General features: G+C 35.3%; 1 protein-coding gene across 11 annotated transcripts in view; it reads right to left on the bottom strand.

Moving 5' to 3' along the window:
• Positions 1 to 21,111, bottom strand: part of WDPCP (WD repeat containing planar cell polarity effector) — a 783,785-nt gene that overhangs the window by 366,744 nt on the left and 395,930 nt on the right. For 10 of the 11 annotated variants that reach the window (XM_064364171.1, XM_064364170.1, XM_064364169.1 and 7 more), the window contains 3 exons: positions 17,463 to 17,577; positions 15,031 to 15,164; positions 11,354 to 11,545 (listed from right to left, as the gene is read on the bottom strand). In XM_064364171.1, the coding sequence (XP_064220241.1) occupies positions 11,354 to 11,545; positions 15,031 to 15,164; positions 17,463 to 17,577 (441 nt within the window). The remainder of the gene's footprint in view (positions 1 to 11,353; positions 11,546 to 15,030; positions 15,165 to 17,462; positions 17,578 to 21,111) is intronic. The other variant, XM_064364177.1, reaches the window with a different exon arrangement.

The following is a 21,111-nucleotide window of genomic DNA, read 5'->3' on the forward strand; positions in this document are numbered from 1 at the left end:
TATAAGTACAACCATTGGGAAACATATAGAAGTTGAGTGGAGGTGTCCCTTTATAAAAGTATCCTAAGTAATCAATGAAAACTAAATATTATATTTATTATAATATTATCATTTTGCAACTCTAATGAATTAATGGATCTAAGCATCGAACATCAAATAGCTGCTAACATCAAAAAAGAGAAAGAACTGAGAGAGAATCTGAAATTATGTGCCTCCTGACGAAAGACACATCGTCTCATATAGTCTTGCCAAAACTGACTACTAACTTGAGGAATTTTCAAATAACAGAGAAACATACTGAACCAAACATGAATATGCAAGCAACAAAATCCAGACTGTGGGACACTACAGTTTCAACAGACAAATTTTATAGAAAAAGAAAGGATGGATGGGGGACTTGCACATTAAAGTAGATTTAAGATACACATTAAAATGTCTTAAATGGCTAATGCTGAACCATGGTTTCTAGGGATGCGTACTTGGTGATAAAAGCTATATGGGTATACAAGAATGTGATAAAAAGTCATGATAGTGGTTACTTAGGGGGACAGGGAAGGGGTTAAGATCATCACAGAGCACATGGAGGTACTTCTGGGTGCCTGCATAGAAAAGTGATTTCTTCACTTGGGTGGTAGTTCCAGGAGTGTTTCCTTTTTAATAGCTTATTAAACTATGCAGTTATTTTCTATGGCTTTATGTGTGCTTTATTTTATAATAAAGCAGTTTCTTTAAAAACCAGCATCCCTAAAGAATAATATCTTTGTCACTGGTTGAAAGCTAACACAGTATCTGCATTTCTTGGGAAGAGAAGTTTCTTAAGTATTTTGGCTTTTCAGTTGGATGCATTTATAATGCTTTCTGAATGCCTATGTTGTAGTTGGTTACATCATTACTTTCCCATTAGTTACTGCTCCTGAAAATAGTTGGTTACGTTATTACTTTCCCATCAGTTACTGCTCCTGAAAATCACTAGAAAAACAGTTTTTTCTCCTTATGGGAAAATTATCTTCATGACGTTATGTTTCCCCAACAATATATTTTAAGGTTTAATAGCTCTGCTTATATGTTTTTGGTTAATTTTGTAAATAAATTCAAGGAACTGTTCTGAGTAAGAGATAATGAAATTACCGCCATACTCAGAAAGCATTATCAAGTCTATACATCTGAAATGTTAAAATACCTGCTTAGATACTAAAGTAAGGGCAGAATAAATTGACATCACATTATTGATATTGGTTCACATTACTGATAAACATTCGTTCAAACTAATGGTGTTTGTTGACGAATTATGTGACAAAGCAAATGAATAAAATACTAGTTCTTGGAGGATAATAACTTTCCAAAAGGAAATATTAAAAGTATGTGGAGATTAATGAGGGAGAAGATGGCCAACTAGACACAGCCAGGATGTACCTCTACCACTGAGAGACCAAAATATTGAGTAAGCCAAGGTACTTGGAACATCTTCAGACAAAAAACACTGAAATTCAATAGAGAGGGATGCAGACACGAAGCTGAAGATGGTGGAAGCTAGAAACCCTGCATGGGATTGCTGAGCACCAGGACTAGATCCTGGCCCTAAACAGCTCCTAAGGAAGGGGTGAGTGAAGTGATGGTAGGGGAACCCTCTCTCTCCGCTGTCCTCTGGGATCTCAGCTACAAGAGATCCCACAACCTCCATACATGTTTGAATTGGCAGGGGGATCTGTCCAGAGAATAGGCAGAGACAGAGCTTTGGCCAGCATGGAGCCCAGGGAGGTCTGCAGGGGGTTGGGGGGTGGTTGTAGGTGGGGCAGCTGCAGCAAAATGTGATCACAGATTCACCATCTTCCTCCAGATAGCTCTATCCCCAGTTGACCACTGAGCCAGGAGACAAGAGGACTGTCTTTCTCATAGGACTGGGGCATGACTGTTCTTCACACCAGCTTTGTCCAGCCCCTCCCAAGGCCCCTGCTTGGCCACTCCTCCAAGAGTGTGTACACAGCACAGCCTCCACTGCCCAGCATGAGTGCTTTGCCGGTGACCTTGGAGCATGCTGACTGCCCCAGCATAACCATGATCCAAACCAGGGGCAGAGAGCAAAGCTGCAGGTGCAGTCCCAATGCCCCAGGGTTACAGCACATAGCTCAGGGAGCCAAGTTGAGATCTGTGGCCAGCATGTAAGCAGGGGAAGAGCTTCCACTTTCAGAATACTCAGAAGAGTGAAACATGGGTACCTGCGGGCTCTTGTGGGCTGGTATGGAACTGGGGCATGCCTTCCTCCACAGGGTTATCTGGAAAGGGTATAGCCTGCCTGCCAGCTATAGCCCCTAACTAAGAAAGCCTGAGGCCTAGAACACCTAAGAAAGGTATTGTGGGAGGTGCCAGTGATCAGAGGGGGATTCCCCAAGACCAGGGGATGGATCTGGTGAGGGGGTTATCTCACCTCCTACACCACAGAGAGATGCTTCCAATGTGCTGAAATACAAGAGCCACGTGGCTAAGAACTTATTTGCCAGTCATTACTCTTAAGCGCCGTCTACTGGATTGCAGCCTAAATTACAACACCAAAAATAATTCTTCCGGTATACATAGCTTGTGAAACCCAGGGCAACAACTAGCCACAAATAAAGATCCTGTGCAGACATCTGGACCTGAAAGCATCCAGAAACAAAGCCTACTGACTGTACTCAACTTGTACCACAGTTAAAAACTCAAGGGAATAAATCATAAAAACAGAAAGCCCCATTCAACAACAGCAAATCCAAAGAGACAATACCAGCCTACTCACATGAGAAAGGATGGGTGCAAAATCTTTGTTGATTGAAAAAATTAAAGTGTCCCCTTACTTCCAAACAAATGCACTAGCTCCCTAGCAACGGTTCTTTACAAGACTGAAGTGACAGAAATGACACAGAATTCAGAATATGGGTGGCAATGAAGCTCATCAAGATTCAGCAGAAAGTTGAAACCCAATAGAAAGAACCCAGTGAATTCATTAAAATGATTCAAGGGTAGAAAGATGAAATAGTCATTTTTAGGAACAACCAAACCCAACTTCTGAAACTGAAAAATTCACTACAAGAACTTCAAAATACAGTTGGAAGCATTAACAACATAATGGACTAGGCTGGGAAAAGAATCTCAGAGTTCAAAGACCAGTTCTTCAAACCAACTCAGTAAGAAAAAACTTTTTAAAAAGAATTTTAAAAATGAATAAAACTTGTGCAAAATATGGGATTATGTAAAGAAACCAAACCTATGACTCACTAGCATTTCTGGGAGGGAAGAAAAGAGAGTAAGCAACTTGGAAAACATATTTGAGAATAGAGTTCAAGAAAACATTCCCAATCTTGCTAGAGAGATTGACATGCAAATTCAAGAAATATACAGAACTCATGCAAGACACTATAAAAGACAACCATTCCCAAGGCACATCCTCTTCAGACTGCCCAAAGTCAACATCAAAGAAAAAATCTTAAAGGGAGCTAGACAGAAGGGTCAGGTCACTTACAAAGGGAATCACATCAGGCTAGCAGCAGACCTCTCAGCAGAAACTTAAAAGGCAGAAGAAGTGGCCAGGCACAGTGGCTCCCACCTGCAATCCCAGCACTTTGGGAGGCCAAAGCAGACTGATCACTAGGTCAGGAGTTCAAGACCAGCCTGGCCAATATGGTGAAACCCCATCACTACTATAAAACACAAAAATTAGCTGGGTGTGGTAGGGCACACCTGTAGTCCCAGCTACTCAGGAGGCTGAGGCAGGAGAAGCTCTTGAACCCAGGAGGTGGAGGTTGCAGTGAGCTGAAATCATGCACTGTACCCCAGCCTGGGTGACAGAGTGAGACTCTGTCTCAAAAAAAAAAAAAAGCATCTTTAAAGAAAAGAAATTCCAACTAAGAATATCATATCTCGCCAAACTAAGTTTCATAAGTGAAGAAGAAAAATCTTTCTCAAACAAGTAATGCTAAGGGAATTTCTTATCAGTACATCAGCCTTACAAGAGGTCCTTAAGGGAGTGGTAAACATGGAAACAAAAGAACAATACCTGCTACCATAAAAACACAAGTAAGCACATAGCCCACAAATACTATAAAGCAACTACACAATCATATCTACAAAACAACCAGCTAGTAACACAATGACAGCATCAAAATCTCACATATCAATATTAACTTTGAATGTAAATGGTCCAGACATCCCACTTAAAAGGTATGGAGTTGCATTGAATAAAAAGACAAGATCCAAGTGTCTGTTGCCTTTAAGAGACTCAACTTACATTTAACAACACTCACACACTCAAACTAAACAGATGGAGAAAGATCTATCATGCAAACAGAAATCAAAAAAGAACAGGGGCCACTATTCTTACATCAGATAAAACAGACTTTAACAATAGTCCAGAAGGACAAAGAAGAGTATTACATAATAATAAAAGGGTTCAATTTAACAAGAAGATCTAACAATCCTAAATATATATGCACCCAACATTAGAGCACCTACATTCATAAAACAAGTTCTCCTTGACCTACATAAAAGACTTAGTCACACAATAATAGAGGGAGAATTTAACAACCCACTGACAGTAATTGACAGATCATCAAGGCAATGAAACTCTGGACTAATTGGACCCGATAGTCATATAAGAGAATACTCCACCCAACAACCACAGAATATACCTTCTTCTCATCTGCACAAAGGACACACTCTAAAACTGACAACCTCCTCAGCCATAAAGTAAGTCTCAATAAATATAAAAAAAAAATCAAAATTATATCAACTATATTCTTGGATCATCCATCAACAAAAATAGAAACCAATAGCAAAAGTTCTCTCAAAACCACAAAATTACATGGAAATTAAATAACTTACTCCTGAATAACTTCTGAATAAACAATGAAATTAAGGCAGAAATTTTAAAATTCTTGAAATTAATGAAAACAGAGACACAACATATAAAATCTCTGGGTGAAAAGAGTGTTAAGAGGAAAGTTTACAGCAGTAAATGCCTACATCAAGAAGTTAGAAAGCTCTGAAATTAACAATCTAACATTGCACTTAGAGGAAATAGGAAAAAAACAAATGAACCCCAAAGGTAGCAGTAGAAAAGAAAAAGTTAGTATCAGAGAACTGATAAAATTGAAACACAAAAATCCATACAAAAGATCAATGAAACCAAAAGTGGTTTTTTGACAGAATAAACAAGATTAACAGAGTGCTAGCTAGATTAACAAAGCAATAAAGAAAGAAGATCCAAATAAGCACAACCAGAAATGGCAAAGATGACATTACAACTGACCCCACAGGAATGCAAAAGATCCTTAGAGACTATTGTGAACACCTCTATGCATACAACATAGAAAACCTATAGAAAATAAGATACATTCTTGGAAACACAAAACCCCCCAAGACTGAACGAGGAAGAAAGGGAAAACCTGAACAGACCAATAATGAGTTCTGAAATTGAATCAGTAATAAAAATCCTACCAACCAAAAAAAGCCCTGGACCAGATGGATTACAGCCAAATTCCACCAGATGTAAAAAGAAGAACTGGTACCAATCCTACTGAAACTATTCCAAAAAAAAAATCGAGGAGGAGGGACTCCTCCCTAACTCATTCTACGAAGCCAGTATCATCCTGATACCAAAATCTGGCAGACACAACAAAAAAAGAAAACATCAGGCCAACATCCCTGATGAACATAGATGCAAAAATCCTCAACAAAACACAAGCACACCAAATCCAGCAGCACAACAAAAAGTTATTTCACCACAATCAAGTAGGTTTTATCCCTGGGATGCAAGGTTGGTTCAACATACACAAATCAATAAATGTGATTTATAACATAAACAGAACTAAAGACAAAAACCACATGATTATCTCAATAGATGCAGGAAAGGCTTTCAATAAAATCAAATATCCTTTCACAACCCCCAACAAACAAGGTACCGAAGGAACATACTTCAACATAATAAGACATCTATTTCAAATCCACAGGCCACATTATACTGAATGAGCAAAAGCTGGGAGCATTCTTCTCGAAAACTGGAACAAGACAAGGATGCCCACTCTCACCATTCCTATTCAATATAGTACTGGAAGTCCTAGTCAGGGTAATCACCAATAATGTCCAAGCTGAGAGCCAGATCAAGAATGCAATCTTGTTCACAACAGCCACAAAAAGAATAAAATGCCTAGGAAGACAGCTAACTAGAGAGTGAAAGATCTCTACAATAAGAACTATAAAACACTGTTGAAAGAAATCAGAGACAACACAAATAAATGGACAAACATTCCATGCTCAGAGATTGAAAGAATCCTTATTGTTAAAATGGCCATAATGCCCAAAGCAACCTAGATATGGAACAGCATAGAGAACCCAGAAAAAAAGTCACACACCTACAACCATCCTGATCTTCAACAAACCTAACAAAAATAAGTAATGGGGAAATACTCCCTATTCAATAAACAGTGTTAGGATACCTGGCTATTCACATGCAAAAGAATGAAACTGGTACCCCACCTATCACCATAAACAAAAATTAACTCAAGACGAATTAAAAACTTAAACCTAAGACCTCAAACTATAAATATCTTAGAAGGGAACCTAGGAAATACCCTTCTCAATATCAGTCTTGGTAAATAATTTATGTTAAAGACCTCAAACTCAAATGCAACAAAAACACAAATTGGTAAGTGGAGCCTAATTAAACTAAAGGTCTTCTACACAGCAAGAGAAACTATAAAGGGAGTAAACAGGCAACCTATAGAATGAGAGAAAATATTTGTGAACTTTGCATCCAACAAAGGTCTAATGTATAGGATTTATAAGGAACGTAAACAAATCAAGAAGCAAAAAACAAATAACCTCTACAGAAAGCAGGCAAAGGACATGAACTTCTCAAAAGAAGACATACACAAGTAGCCAACAAACGTTATGAAAGAATGCTCATAATCACTAATCATCAGAGAAATGCAAATCAAAACCAAAATGAGATATCATCACACACCAGTCAGAATGGCTTTTGTTAAAAATTCAAAAAATAACAGAAATTGGTGAGGCTACAGAGAAAAGGGGATACTTACATACTGTTGGTGGATATGTAAATTCGTCTTTTTACTGTGGAGTGCAGTTTGGAAATTTCTCAAAGAACTAAGAGTTGAACTACCATTTGACCTAGCCATCCCATTACGGCATATACACCAAAAAGAAAATAAATCATTCTACCAAAAGGACATGTGCACCTGTAAGTTCACTACAGTGCTATTCACAATAGCAAAAACATACAATCCACCCAGGTGCCCATCAAATGGTGTACTGGATAAAGAAAATGTGATACACACACACACACACACACACACACACACACACAATGAAATACTATGCAGCTATAAAAAAGAACAAAAGTATGTCCTTTGCAGCAACAGAGATACAGCTGGAGGCCATTGTACTAAGTGAATTAATGCAGGAACAGAAAAGTAAATACAACAGTTCTCACTTATAAGTGGGAGCTATACACTGGGTATACATGCACATAAAAAGGGGAACAATAGACAATGGGGACTAATAGTAGAGTGAGGACAGAGGAAGGAGGACAAGAACTGAAAAACTACCTATTGGGTACTATGCGCATTAGCTGGGTGATGGTTTTAATTGCACCCCAAACCACAGCATCATGCAATATACCTTTGTAACAAGCCTGCACAGGTACCTCCCAATTCTAAAATAAGTTGAAAAATAAAAGAAAAAGAGTATGTCGAAATTCAAATGAAAACAACTACCATGTTATATGTGATAATTTAAATATACTCCATTAAAATATATTAATATTTTTAAATGAATTTACTGATAAAAATTTTTTTTCTGTGCTATCTATTGTACATTTTTCAAAAACTTTTTTTCTTCGACTACATGATTCTCTCTGTTCTGTTCTTCTAATTAAGATATGGACTGTTGTTTACAGCTCTGTGTTGTGAAATTAGACTAGCAGTTTTCTAATATCCATAAAATAATTTAAAAATGTTTCTCCTCTGAAAGTCACATAATTCAGTCACAGAGAGCTTATTTCTATGTTTCCTTTGTTTTGTTGTTTCTAGCTGCTTCGTAAGCCAATTTTCTACTTAGAATCTACTGTTAAAACTCTCATTTGGTTCAGTATGTGGGCTTTATCCTTTCCATGGTCTGTTACGTAAAAAAAGATGGCTTTAAAAAAATTTTTTTTAAGTTTGCTGTATAGCAGTGGTTCTCAATTTGGATACACACAAGAATCACCTAGGGAACTCATAAAAAATACTGATACTCCCTCCCTTCCAGAGATTTGGATGTAACTGGTCTGGGTGGGCCCCTTTTAAAAGCTCTGTAAGTGATTTTAATACATTGTGAAGGCTAGGAACTACTGTTCTAAGATCCTTCCATTGTCCAAATAAAAGCTTATTATCTTTTCTGATTGAACCTAGATGATAAACGCTTTTTAAATATTCTATAGTTCAATAGATCCAATGAAGAAATTTCTTCTCTGCGAGGCTGCTACATTTTTAGTTTGAATTTTAGGGTTTAAGTGTATATTGTATCTTTATCCTGATGATTAGTCCAAGAAGCTCCTTGGCCGCTACTGAAAAAAAAAATTTTAAGGAATATATGCCTGATTACTACTTTAATAGACTGGTGCTTTTGGTTCATAATATTCTAAACATTTCTATACTTCGTATTTAAAGATTATGTCTCCACACACACACAAGGAAAACAATTAGTGTCATAGACATTTCTTCTGAAAGATTACACTTTTTGCCTAATAAATTTCACATAAAGTTCTAAAAAAGAAATCTTTACAAATTTTTCCAGCTAGAATAACTAAAAGGGCTAATTCCTAAAAGAAAAGCTCTTGACAAAAAAATGAATTATATATCTTAATAAGATCAAAAGGGAGGAAATTATACAATCAGTGGTGAATAAAGAATCACGTATAAATTTGGATACAACTTTATGAAAAAATATTCGAATGCATAAAATGAATAATTTTCTAGAAACACAAACTATAAAAATAAAAAAAAAAACCCTTTAAAAGTAAAATCAGTAATGAAAAATCTACCCTCCCTGAAAGACATCACACCCAGGAAATTTTAAAGGTAAGTTTTACCAAAATTTCAAATATCAATTCCTTTTGGTACTGTTTCAGAGAGGAGAAAAGGAAAAGGCTAGCCAAATCATTCCACAGAGCTAGTACAACTTTGATATCAACCCTAGAAAGGTCAATTTAAAAAGTAAAATTGTGGGCCATGCTCATATTTGAGCACATTGGGAAGCCTCTTCAATCTTCCCTACTTAACATCTCTTTAAGTAGAATTAATCACCATTTCCGTTGGCTCCCACTACAGCTTACACATACTCTACCCACAGCACTATTAACACTTTAATGCACTTGTACATTTTCATATTTGTCTCTTATTGGCAGACACTAAGATCCTTGCTGGCAAGGACAGTTTCTTATTCATATCCCCTGGTACGAAATACAGTGTTTACCCCCATGGTCATGCTCAATAGTTGCTAAATAACGGCTATTACAAGTAGAAACAGGATTAATGTGCACATGCAGAGGTAGGAAACAATGAGTCCGCAAGTAAATTCATTTAAATAAGACATGGTTTATGTAAGGAAACAACACTGGAAGGGTAAGCCAAGGCCAATCAGGGTGGGTTTTTTAGTGCTGAGGCTGAGTTTGGTTTTCGCATCTACGGAAGACTTTTGGGCAGGCAATGTCTAAATCAGATCTGTGCTTCAGGATCCATAGAAGCACTTTTTAGAGCTGTTAAAGACCTAGAGGTGACCTATCAGGATTAACTCTATCGTTTTAAAAGTAAGAATACTAAAGCCAGAGAGGGAAGGTTATCTACTCAAAGCCACAGAACACAGAATTAGCTAGAAGCAGGCAGAAGCTTAGAGGGAGTAAACTTGATCAAAGTCACATAGTTAGTATATGGGGCAACCAACAGGCAACCCCAAGTTTGTTCAACTATCTAGATGACACTAGGCAATGAGGTATGTAGACTACGTATATCCTTTTAGGACAGTCCTAATTTCATATAAGGACTCATTTCAAAGAAAAGTAATTTGTAAAATATATAATTAAAAGCTAATTTAATTATTTTTACTTTTATTATAAGACACACATTTAATTGAATTCTAATTAGTTTAATTACATTAAGTCATTTTAACAAAGTCTTTTACTCAATCGAACTTCTGAACCCAAGATCAATAAAATGGTGATCATGAACAGGAAGTGAGTAGGAAAAAAGCACTTCTTTAGTCTCACAAAAATCCACACCTACACTACAAGTGATTTTAGAATTAGAAAAGTTCCAGAAAAAGGAAACTAAAAAATCTAGAGGTAATTAAGAGGATTTTTGCAGAAGACATACATACATGTATATTACACATATATTACACATACAACTTTAGGATGCTCCAGTCTTAAAAGATAACCTGAAAGTTTATAAAACCAGGAGAGGTAGGTAGGGATAGAAAATACTTAAACTTATTCATCTTACATTGAATATTAATTCTGAGAAATAGAGGAAAATATAGGAACATACTATTTTACCTACATAAAAAGAGGGAGAGAGGGAGCTTTTTTTACAGTTATAATGAAAAAAAAACAGAGAATTTGGTACCCAAAGTACTAGTACAAACTGAAAATACCCATAGGTTCACATAAATGAATGAATGATCAAACCGTTATCATGAATTGATAGAGGATATAGTCCTCACCTCATAGACTAATCTATAGCTCTCCTTACATATCCTTGACCCAGCTATGGTCTGGCATGAAGGGCCTTACACAATATAAGCATTTGACTAATGTTTGTTAATTGACTGAAGTTTGAAGAGGGTAATTGGTAACAAAAGCTTTCACAGGCATGATATCATGAGTAAACAGTAATGATGGAACTAATAATGATAACATGTGTCATAATAGTGAACAGTGATTCAGGGTTTAATATATATTGATATTGCTCTAAATGCATGTATTAACTCATTCATCATCATTAACTCTATTTTTCAAGTAATAAAACAATAGCACATACAAGTTAGTAACTTGGTCAAGGAGAGGAAGCTACATAGTGGCAGAGCTAGCATTTGAACCTGGAAGCCTCACTCTAAATTACTACACTATTCTGACCAGCCCTGGAATTGTCTGGGTATCTTCTAGATGTGATACTTTTTAGGATCTCATTCCATATGTAATTTTCTTTTTTTAAATATTTGAAAAAATAAGTTATAGGTAAATAATTCACATTTCTTTCAAAATAGAAAAATCTAATAATCCTATTTTATTTACACTTTATTAAAATGTACATATTTGTTTTAGATTTACCTCTAGTCTTCCTTGAGCATAACCCAGGAGGAGTAGATTGGCTCTATCCTTCTCAGAAGAAATGGGGGCCCAAGGCCAAGCATCATCATTGACCAGTGGCCACCAGCAAACAACTCTATCATGAACACTGTTGATAGCTAGATGACGCTCTGTTGTCTTGTTTATTGGACCAGGTATTTCATAATAGAAAATCTAATGATTAAAAAAAAAGCATACATGAAACATTTCTTTTGAAAGATGCAAAATCCTCAAAGTATTACAAAAATGAAAGCATCTGGAAATGTAGATACATTCAAGTAAATATGCATGTTAAACATGTGCTTAAGAAGCTGTCAGAATTTACCAAATTCTTTTGACACATATATAAAAAAGACATATGTTCAAAATTCTCCCCATTTTTAGCAAAGGAAAGAAAAGAAGAAATGTGAGTTAGGAAAGAATTGAATGCAGCAATTCCAATCAGTACCAAAATGTACAGTCATGGTTACTTGACAGCATTGACCTACACATAGGATTTAAGACCAGCTGTATAAAATGACAAGTTCAGTACTGCTGACCAAGAATGTCTCACTACTATTTAAGACATAACATGTTAACAATGACTGACAACAATAAAAGGAAAAACAACTTGAGGCAAACATCTCTTTAAAGAATATATGAGATGTATACACATATATTCTGCATAAAAGGGATAAGCCACAGTATCATGCATAAAAGTTTATGCTGCTTCTGAGAATTATGCTTCTCTTTCTTAGGAAGGATTTGTAGAATTTATTATTCAAACTATGTTATTTTGGAACATGGTTATTTGAAAACATAAGCACGGCACCATCTGTGTGACACATGCCAAGGAAATATAGATTGCACCGTATTTCTGCTTAAGGAATTAATGGAAGGTTGATAGCTTGGAAGAAAAAAAAAACTATCTTGCCATTGCTGGTCAGCAATAATCGAACCACTTTCTGGGGATTAAGCGCATGGCTAAGCCTACTGGACCAGACACTAGCAAAGGGCAGGGGGTCTTCTTATCAGAGAAATGCTTCTGGAGCCAGTCTCACTACATGACAGATTGCTTTCATATTCCTGTCTGCAAGGCAACAAAGGATGGCAGTAATGCGATAATGCCAGAGTGCAATGGGTGTTAAGAACCCGTTGCATTTATGTATTGTATTTAGTAAATAATCAGGCTCATCCAAATTGTGATCTCACCACTCAACCAAGGCCATTAAAACCAAGGTTAATGCTTTAATAATCCTCTGCTATTTTTTTTTCAATATGGTCAAAAGGAACCCTTTTCTATTTGCATGGCCATAATATTATTGACCTCTTCATCCTCTGAATGCACATCAAAAGAAACTGAAATCAAAGTAATTACTAGTGTTGTTCTCTCATGGTAAACATTTAACTCCTTGCACTGTCCCTTCACTGTTAAATAAATTGAATTGGATTTTTCAAATGTAGATAGGAAAACTTGTTAAAGGTCAATAGTTTAAGGATGTTTACCCTGCAATTTTCTTTGCCAAAATTATGTCAATCTGAAAGAATTAAACTATGGTACAGCTGTAAAGAAAAGCAAAATTACAATACTCTATACCACTTCCTTGTTTTAAAATCCAAATGGGCAATGACAGACAACACAGATGTACTTTATGCTATTAAGTGCAATTTCTTATATTTAAGCTCTCAGTATCATTGTTTTAAGTCTTCTTATTTGAGAGAAATACCACAATGAAATTGCTAAGTACTTAAAAATACACATACATTATTTTGATGTCTGATGTGCCACATAAATGTTACCTATGAATTTCTAGATGAGTTTGAGTTACAATGAGTGACTGACATTTTCAGTTGTCACATAATGCAAATCACTTCTGTTAGGAAATTTCATGTTTCCCATGAGTTTAATATTACCAGTATTCTGTCATGATAACCAAAAGGAATAGTAAAATAAATGAATTTCTTAAAATATCCTTCCAATGGACAAATAGCAGATTTGACTAAGTATTAAAAATATATATATTAAATATTAAACCAGAAAATAAAACTCATGAGCTTTCCAAGGGGAAACAGATTACTTTTCTAATGTACAGAAATGACATGGATGTCCATGTTCCTATCTTCTCAAACCCAAAGGCATATTCAAATAAGCAAGTAAGTAATTCCTTCACTTAAGGCTTAAGGATCCAAATGCTAGATCTGTTTTCCGTATCTTCTCATAAAAAAAGATGATATCTTGATAGTTTCTCTCTGCTCTCAGGTAACTACTGCTCTTCAGTTGGGAAGATTTTGTCAAGCTATCATACCTAAGATGAAGAAACTAGTCATCCAAAATTTTATATATACTTACTTTAAATGGGTTAATGCACACTGGTACATTTTAAAGACCAATCAATTTTAGTAAATAAACAATATTTCAAGTAAATCTGGAGTTAGCCATTCTAGAACTAACATCCCTTTAAGAATGCTAATACCATTTCTGTTTTGGCTAACCAAGTATCATATATAAGTAGCACTGATTTCCTGTTTTAAAAAATCTGTATTAGAGTTTGACAGAAGTTTCACAAAGCTGGCAAACAAAACCAGATCATAGTTTATTACCACAATGAAAAACTCATTGAATATATTTTATTCCATGTTAAATTTAATTTTTATAAGAATAAATGTTTCTACTAAATAAAACTAAACCTTCCCACACTACTGCCACCTCACGGATAAGTAATAATCCCAAAGGGTAAAAGGTTAAGTTAAATACTACTTTGCCAAAGACACACACACGTTTCAAGCTACAGAGCTAGCTTCTCAAACTCTTTGCCCTTGCTATAGATGCTCTAGGTATGGCATAAGTGTGCATCTTTTTTAAGGAAGCTGTATATCAGCTGTGTTTCCAGTGAACAGTGAACTGTCTCAAATCCACATCACAGAGGTTGGATCAATCTTGCAAACACAAGTCATTGCTGAAAAGAGGCCTTGAACTGAAACAGCCTGGAAAATGTATTAGATATTCATCCTAGCAGAGAATATGCCTTCCCAGCAGTTAAAATGTAATGTGGCAAAACTTAAATTAAACACATCACTTAAAATAAAAATTCTGCCTTAACAGATGTAAAGCTCCTGATACAGTAAGGAAACAAATTACCTGGAGTTAGTGAAGAGAGAGATACTAACACATGAAGGAGTTTTTTTTTTTTTGCATTTTCTCCAGTTATACTTGGAGGGGGAGGGTTCTTCCCCCTACTTGTTTATTACAATTTTCTATTAACCTTTGAAAGTGCCTTCTTCTTTCTTTCTTTTCTTATGAAGTGGAAACCAGAGCAGCTATCCTACCCTAAAAAGATGGTATGGGGTCTTAGGGTAAAATGAGAATGTTATATATACTACCACTAGCAAGAAAACCATTTTCAAAAGTGTAACTTGCCTCTACTATCTGTCTTTGACGTCTATTAATACTATTTAAATTGCTCCAAACATGCCATTGTTAGACACACCCCCATAGCAAGAGTAAAAAAGAAAACGTAGGATGGCCACTGTTTGCAATTAATTAAGCTTAATCCTGTAACATTTCCAGTTTTTCTGAAATCCAGCAATGTTCAAGAATAATGAACAGAACACCAACTTATGTTGATACTCATATATACCTTAATAATTGATAAAAGGACTATATAAATAAAAATCTTTACCTTATAATCCAAGGCTGAGAGTTTTTCCAGTCTTTTGCTTACATCAGAAGAATCCATCTTCTTGGTAAACTGAATAAAACATAGCTTGTTTTGTGCCAGAAATGATAAGACGATAAAACTGTCTGTGAGAAGAGCTAAAAAACATAATTAGATAATATCAAGTTAGAATAAAATAATGAGTAGTTTAACATGGAAATATTATAAAAAGCTATTTTCAAACATACATACATACATATTAATTGAAATCACTAAAGTCTCCTGAATATCATTATAGCATTTTATAAAAATGCTAAAGATATTAGGAATAAACAACAATTATCAATCTAATCATGTATGATTTTTTTTTTTCCTGTGACTACTTCAATATACACTGATGTTTGGAGACAACCACCGAATGAGATGTATTTAGAATCAGGGCTATAAAGGTATTTTAAAAAACTATTTCACACCTGAATGTAGTGATGAAAACATTCTATTTTATTTGTGCTAAGATTTTAATCCTAATTACTTATCCATGAAGTGGCAGTAGTGTGGGAAGATTTAGTTTTATTTAGTAGAAACATTTATTCTTATAAAAAATAAATTTAACATGGAATAAAATATAGGATAGAAATAATCTGAGGATAAAGTGGATTTATTAGGGGATACTGATCAGTGTTCTCCACCAGTCTCTTTACTTAAAAACATTTTATCAATGAATCTTCTTTTAGGGGTATACAAGCTGGAGGAAATAAAGCATATCATACCCAATATGTACATATTTATGTACCCAATATTTAATCATACTCAATATTTAATCATGAAAATTAGCAATAATATTTCTACAGCTTTGTCACTAAAGTACACAGGTAGGTAGATAACTAATATTCATGGATTATATAAAAAGCCATTAATGTTATATAAAGTTATTGATAAAAACATATTACAGGAATCTGAGAAATGTTTTGCATTGTTCCTAGCATAAAGAAATTATTAAATGTTTCATATATTTTCCTTTACTTTCACACCCCGACCATGTAAATAGCGACCAACAGCAGATCTACACAATTACAAGAGAATCTGGAGAACTGCCAAGAAATCACACTGTTACCATATTCCCATGAGAATGTATTATTTTGGGTATAAAATAGGATAACTCAGAGACACGAATTGTGTTGGAAGTCTCCTTTTAATTCTCACTGAGGAGTATCAATATAACAAAATCATCACAGCCAGTATTTTATTTGCAGTACTAACCAAGGGGTCAATTATTAGACATATGAAAATGGAACCTCTTCCAAAGGGAAGCTTCCTCAGCACCTTAGTCCTGTAAGGAAGGGGAAATGGCATGCTTACAATCCTACCCCCAGCTTATTACTATCACTAATGTTGCTAATTATAGCCATCCTGCAGAGTTATTTTCTTCAAGATGATGTGATTGTGTCTTATTTATTCAGAGGTAGCTAGTAAGAACACACAGCAGACAGAAGATTTCTTTATTCTCACTTCTGTCCTTTCCACTAGGACATACTTTCTTTGATTACTAAATTTAAGATACTGACCATTTTCAATCTTTCATAATAATACAATGTTTCTCAACCTTTTTACCTTGAATAAAAGAATATAATCTTTAAAAATTCAGGAGTCAGCACAGTATAGTGAAAAGAAAATGTACTTTGCAGCTAGAACCTGTATTTAAATCTCAGCAAAATCACTTTCTAGCTATACGACTCTGGACGCGTTCCTTAGTAGCTCAGCTTCCATTTCCGTATACAATTGTTTTCTTGTATTAAATGAAATAGGTACGTTAGGAACCCAACATAGAGCCTTTTGGCTCAATAAGTGTCAGTATCCTTCCTATTCAATAACTGGCTTAACATCTTTTTCTTATGTGCTTTGTACCAATTATACACTGATTATGATGTCACTTAATAGGATCTGATTATCCAGTATATTTGGCATTGATATTTACTATTTAGAAAATACAGCCCAAAGTCTCTCAAAAGTTAGCATTCCTAAGACTTTAGTAACAAAGAATCTTCCTATGAGAGCCAAAATACCAACTGTTTACTGGTTACTGGGTTGATATATTTGTGTTATTTATTCAAAATTCATTTGGAAATGAAATATATATTTGAAGTACCAATTATAAAGAACTAATTTTGAAATAATGAAAACAAAACCCTATTTTGAAAAAATGTTCACTTCTTCTAAAGAAAAAGTGAAAAACAACTCAGAATATAAGCTTAACACTTGACAAGAAGAAAAAAACATTGACATTAAATATTAGTCAAAACCTGTATTGGTCCCAGGGGGTTTAAGTATGCTATTACAAGCAATTATTTGTTGTATTTGCAAGTCCCCAGTGGTAATAATTAGTCTACCTGTTGACACACTATTTCTCCTGCCCCACTGTTAATGTAGGCAACTGATTTGCACATGGGGGTAATTACCATCACTGATGGTGTCTGAAATGAGCTTCCCCACCAGGCTTCTGTCAATCACCACTTTCTCCAGCTGTGGCCCAGAAAGGCTTAGGGACACCAGCACACCTGAACCAAAGAGGAGCTAAAACCAGGTAAGGAGGGAAGAGAGGGAAGAAGACATGCTGTGACTGAGAATCTTTAAAAAACTTCTCTCCAAATGTACAACTTATACAGATATTTTACACATGCATCTACACTATAACATGATAGAGAATTTTCTTCACTGAAAAACAATTACTGACATTATGAGTAAAAAGAGACAGGTGGTTAAAGGATGCAATGCAATAAGTGCATTGATTAAAGCTACATGCAGAAACCTAATTTAGTCCGTGTTTATCAGAAGTCTAATCTAAATACTTAGAAAGCACCTATGCAGAAATAACTGCTTTGTTTTGGATTCGGAAAATGTACTGTATTCTATTGAGATATTTTGAAAGATTACTACTATATTATAAACTAAAACATTTCTTGAGGTTTGAATAGTCATTGCTGCACATTAAATATATAAGAGATGCCACTATTACCATATAAATAGCTAATGTTATGCATTTATTTGGAAGTTAAACACTACTTCTAAAAATAAAGATCTTATCAGTCTAAAATATTAAAATACATGTAAATCAAGGCAATTGAGTAAAATGCTAAATTTTTAAATCATAAACAAATAATACATATCAGAAACAATTTCACAAGGAGAGATAGAAGAATACAGTAAATCATCTAGGCTTTATCAATATCAGGGTTCACAAAATCACTCCACAAAAGATGACTGGATATCACCATTATAATTTTATACTGCTCCTTTCCATTTGTGGCAGCATAATTCATTCATCTCCAAATGTTTAAAACTTCTGAAAGGACTATGCATATGCGTATGCTTGTTATCTATGAGATTATGAAATAACAACATTGGAAGAAATTGTTTCACCTTCAAGGCAACAGACTCAAAGCTGATGAATCATGGAATAACATATGGTATAAGAAGAAAAAACCAATTGTCAGTAAACTAATCATCAACATGCTAGCCAAATTCAAAGGCAACTTTGATTTTAAACAAAACAGGGGAATCCCCCACCCACCTAGGCATCATGTCCCAGCTAGAGAGGATGCTTCTGTGTTGAGACATATTTGGACATGTGTCAAAGATAAGCAGCATGAGAGACCAGGGTAATATAAAGACAGACCACCATTCCTTACTGCCTAACAGATTCCAGGCACATGATTCAGAAAAGAAACTGAAGAGTCGCTTTGCATTTACTGTTAGAACTCTTGTCCTAGTCACCAGAAAGTTTAGCTTTACTTAACACATTATTCCATTTCATATTAATACCTCTAAAGGGGCAGAGAGTGGGAGGTACTTAATCATCTTTATGGGTTTTGGAGACTAGTAGGAGTCTCCAAATTTAAAATGTTTCACGAATTAATCTCTACTGAATTACATCTGGCCCTACCATACACCTTAATGGCAAATAGTGATATTTCCTTTTTGAAGAATCCCTCCATAGCAACACAGCATGTGGTCTTCACTCCTCAAATTCTCCCTTATCAGGCAATTTTAGGGACATCTTTCCTATGTACTTCTCCCCTTCCTCCTTTATTCAAAGCATCTCTAAAATCTATCATTTTCTATTTATTTTTCTCTACTAAAGCTTTACACCTATACTCTTAAGCACTTCTTCTCCTAACTACCCACTGACTATCAGCTCCTTATGGATATTTGTTTGGCCACATTTATCTTTGTAGTTCCAGGAATACAGTAGGTGCTCAACAAATGTTTGGAGAAACAATCATAACTAACTCGATGGTACATCAGATAATTCAGAGTTACAAAAAAACTCAGTCTAATTTTCCATTTCCACATGATGTGGATGTTCCTTCTGCAGCATCCCTTCAAGCATCTAGCCCATGCTTGAATAGTGCCAGTGATCAGGAGCTCACTGTTTCACAGAAAAGCTATTCTACCATGGGTCAGTTGTAATCAATTTAAAGATCCTTCATTAATTTTTTTAATTCACCAAAACCTGAATGTTGATTATACACCAAGCACTAAATTAAAGGGCTCAAAAAGAAATAAAATATAATTCTTAAAGTAGGTTAAATACAGGTTAATAAAAAGAGGTCGAGATCAAAGCAAATAACTCAAGTGCTGTTACCAGTTTACCATACCTATTATAGAAGTACATACTGGGTAGACTCAGAGAACTGAGAAGGAGGTGGTGACTCTTGAGACTAGGGCTAAGGACGCAACTGACTTCCTACAACTTCCACAGTACCCCAATTCTTCAATAGCACCCACCTCAAATATTCAAAGAAAATAACACAGTGGTTAAGGGCACAGACTCCGAAATCAGAATAAAATCAGTATTGGCCATACCTGTTACTAGCTGTGTGACACTTAGAGTGTAATTAAACCTCTCTGTACCTTCATTTCCTCATCTGAAAATAAACATGATAGTATATACTTCATAGGATGAGGACTAAATAACTTTTTACAAAAAACATTTAGAATAATGCCCTAATTGATTCAACCATTACTTGTATGATACTGTCCATAGTCTCCAAATCACTGCTCCTGCCTCCATGGATAGATCAGTTATCTAACCAATGTAGGCATGCTTTTGGTTCCATGACACTCATCCCTTTGAATCCTATATCTAATAATGAATATCCTCAATACATTGTTAACCAACTCTGAATAAGTTTGTCTTTTTAAAAACCTTGTAACCTAGAATGGGCTCAATGTTAGACACGGAACACTCAGGTGAGATATAACTAGTAAAAAATGTAATCTTTTGTTGCCTTTCCCATTTGCTGTGATTTCACAAGGATATTGTCTCCAAAATATTTGCAAGTTCCTTCAGAACTCTAGAGTTTAATTTTGCCAAGTCTCTAATTTCTCTTACCTTGTTTTCTGTTCTCACCACTGCTGTCACGAAATAATCCATGTATCTAAACAAAAACTGCTTTTTCTATGTATGAGCATTTGTTATAAAATTCTTTTTAAAACCCACTTTTATGGGATGAAGAAGGACAGTGCAGCCTGTGAGAGTAGGTAAATGAGGGAATAGCTGCCGGGAAAGACTCAGAGGGGTGAGGGTTATGGAGCCAAAAGCATGCATACACTGGTTAGATAACTAATCTATGCATGGAGGCAGGAGCACTGATTTGGAGACTATGGATCCTGCCAAGTGAGGTTAGGCATTCCTCCAGAATCTTCTACAAAGAATAGGTGCATCCACTTTTTCATAAATTCACTCATTTATCCCATATATATATATATATATATATATATATATATATATTTAGTATATCATATAAGTCAGGCACTGTTCCAGGTGCTGAGAAAGCAGTGAACAAAACAGACAATACCCTTACCCTCCCTGCCCTCATGGAGCCTGCATTCAAGTGTGGACGCAGATAATAAAACAAATAGTTTTAATATAATGTGCAACAGCAATAAGAACTATAGAGCAAATTTAGGAGGGTGCTACTTTAAGCAAGATGGCTAATAAAGAAATAAGCCTCTCTGAGGAAATAACATTTGAATATAGACCCAAATGAAGTAAAGGAACAAGCCACATAAATATCTGAAGAAAAGGAGCTCAAGGCAGAGAGA

This window comes from Aotus nancymaae, unplaced genomic scaffold (assembly GCF_030222135.1).
Source record: "Aotus nancymaae isolate 86718 unplaced genomic scaffold, 86718_ANA_hifiasm-v0.15.2.pri h1tg000057l, whole genome shotgun sequence".
NCBI classification, from domain to species: domain Eukaryota; kingdom Metazoa; phylum Chordata; class Mammalia; order Primates; family Aotidae; genus Aotus; species Aotus nancymaae.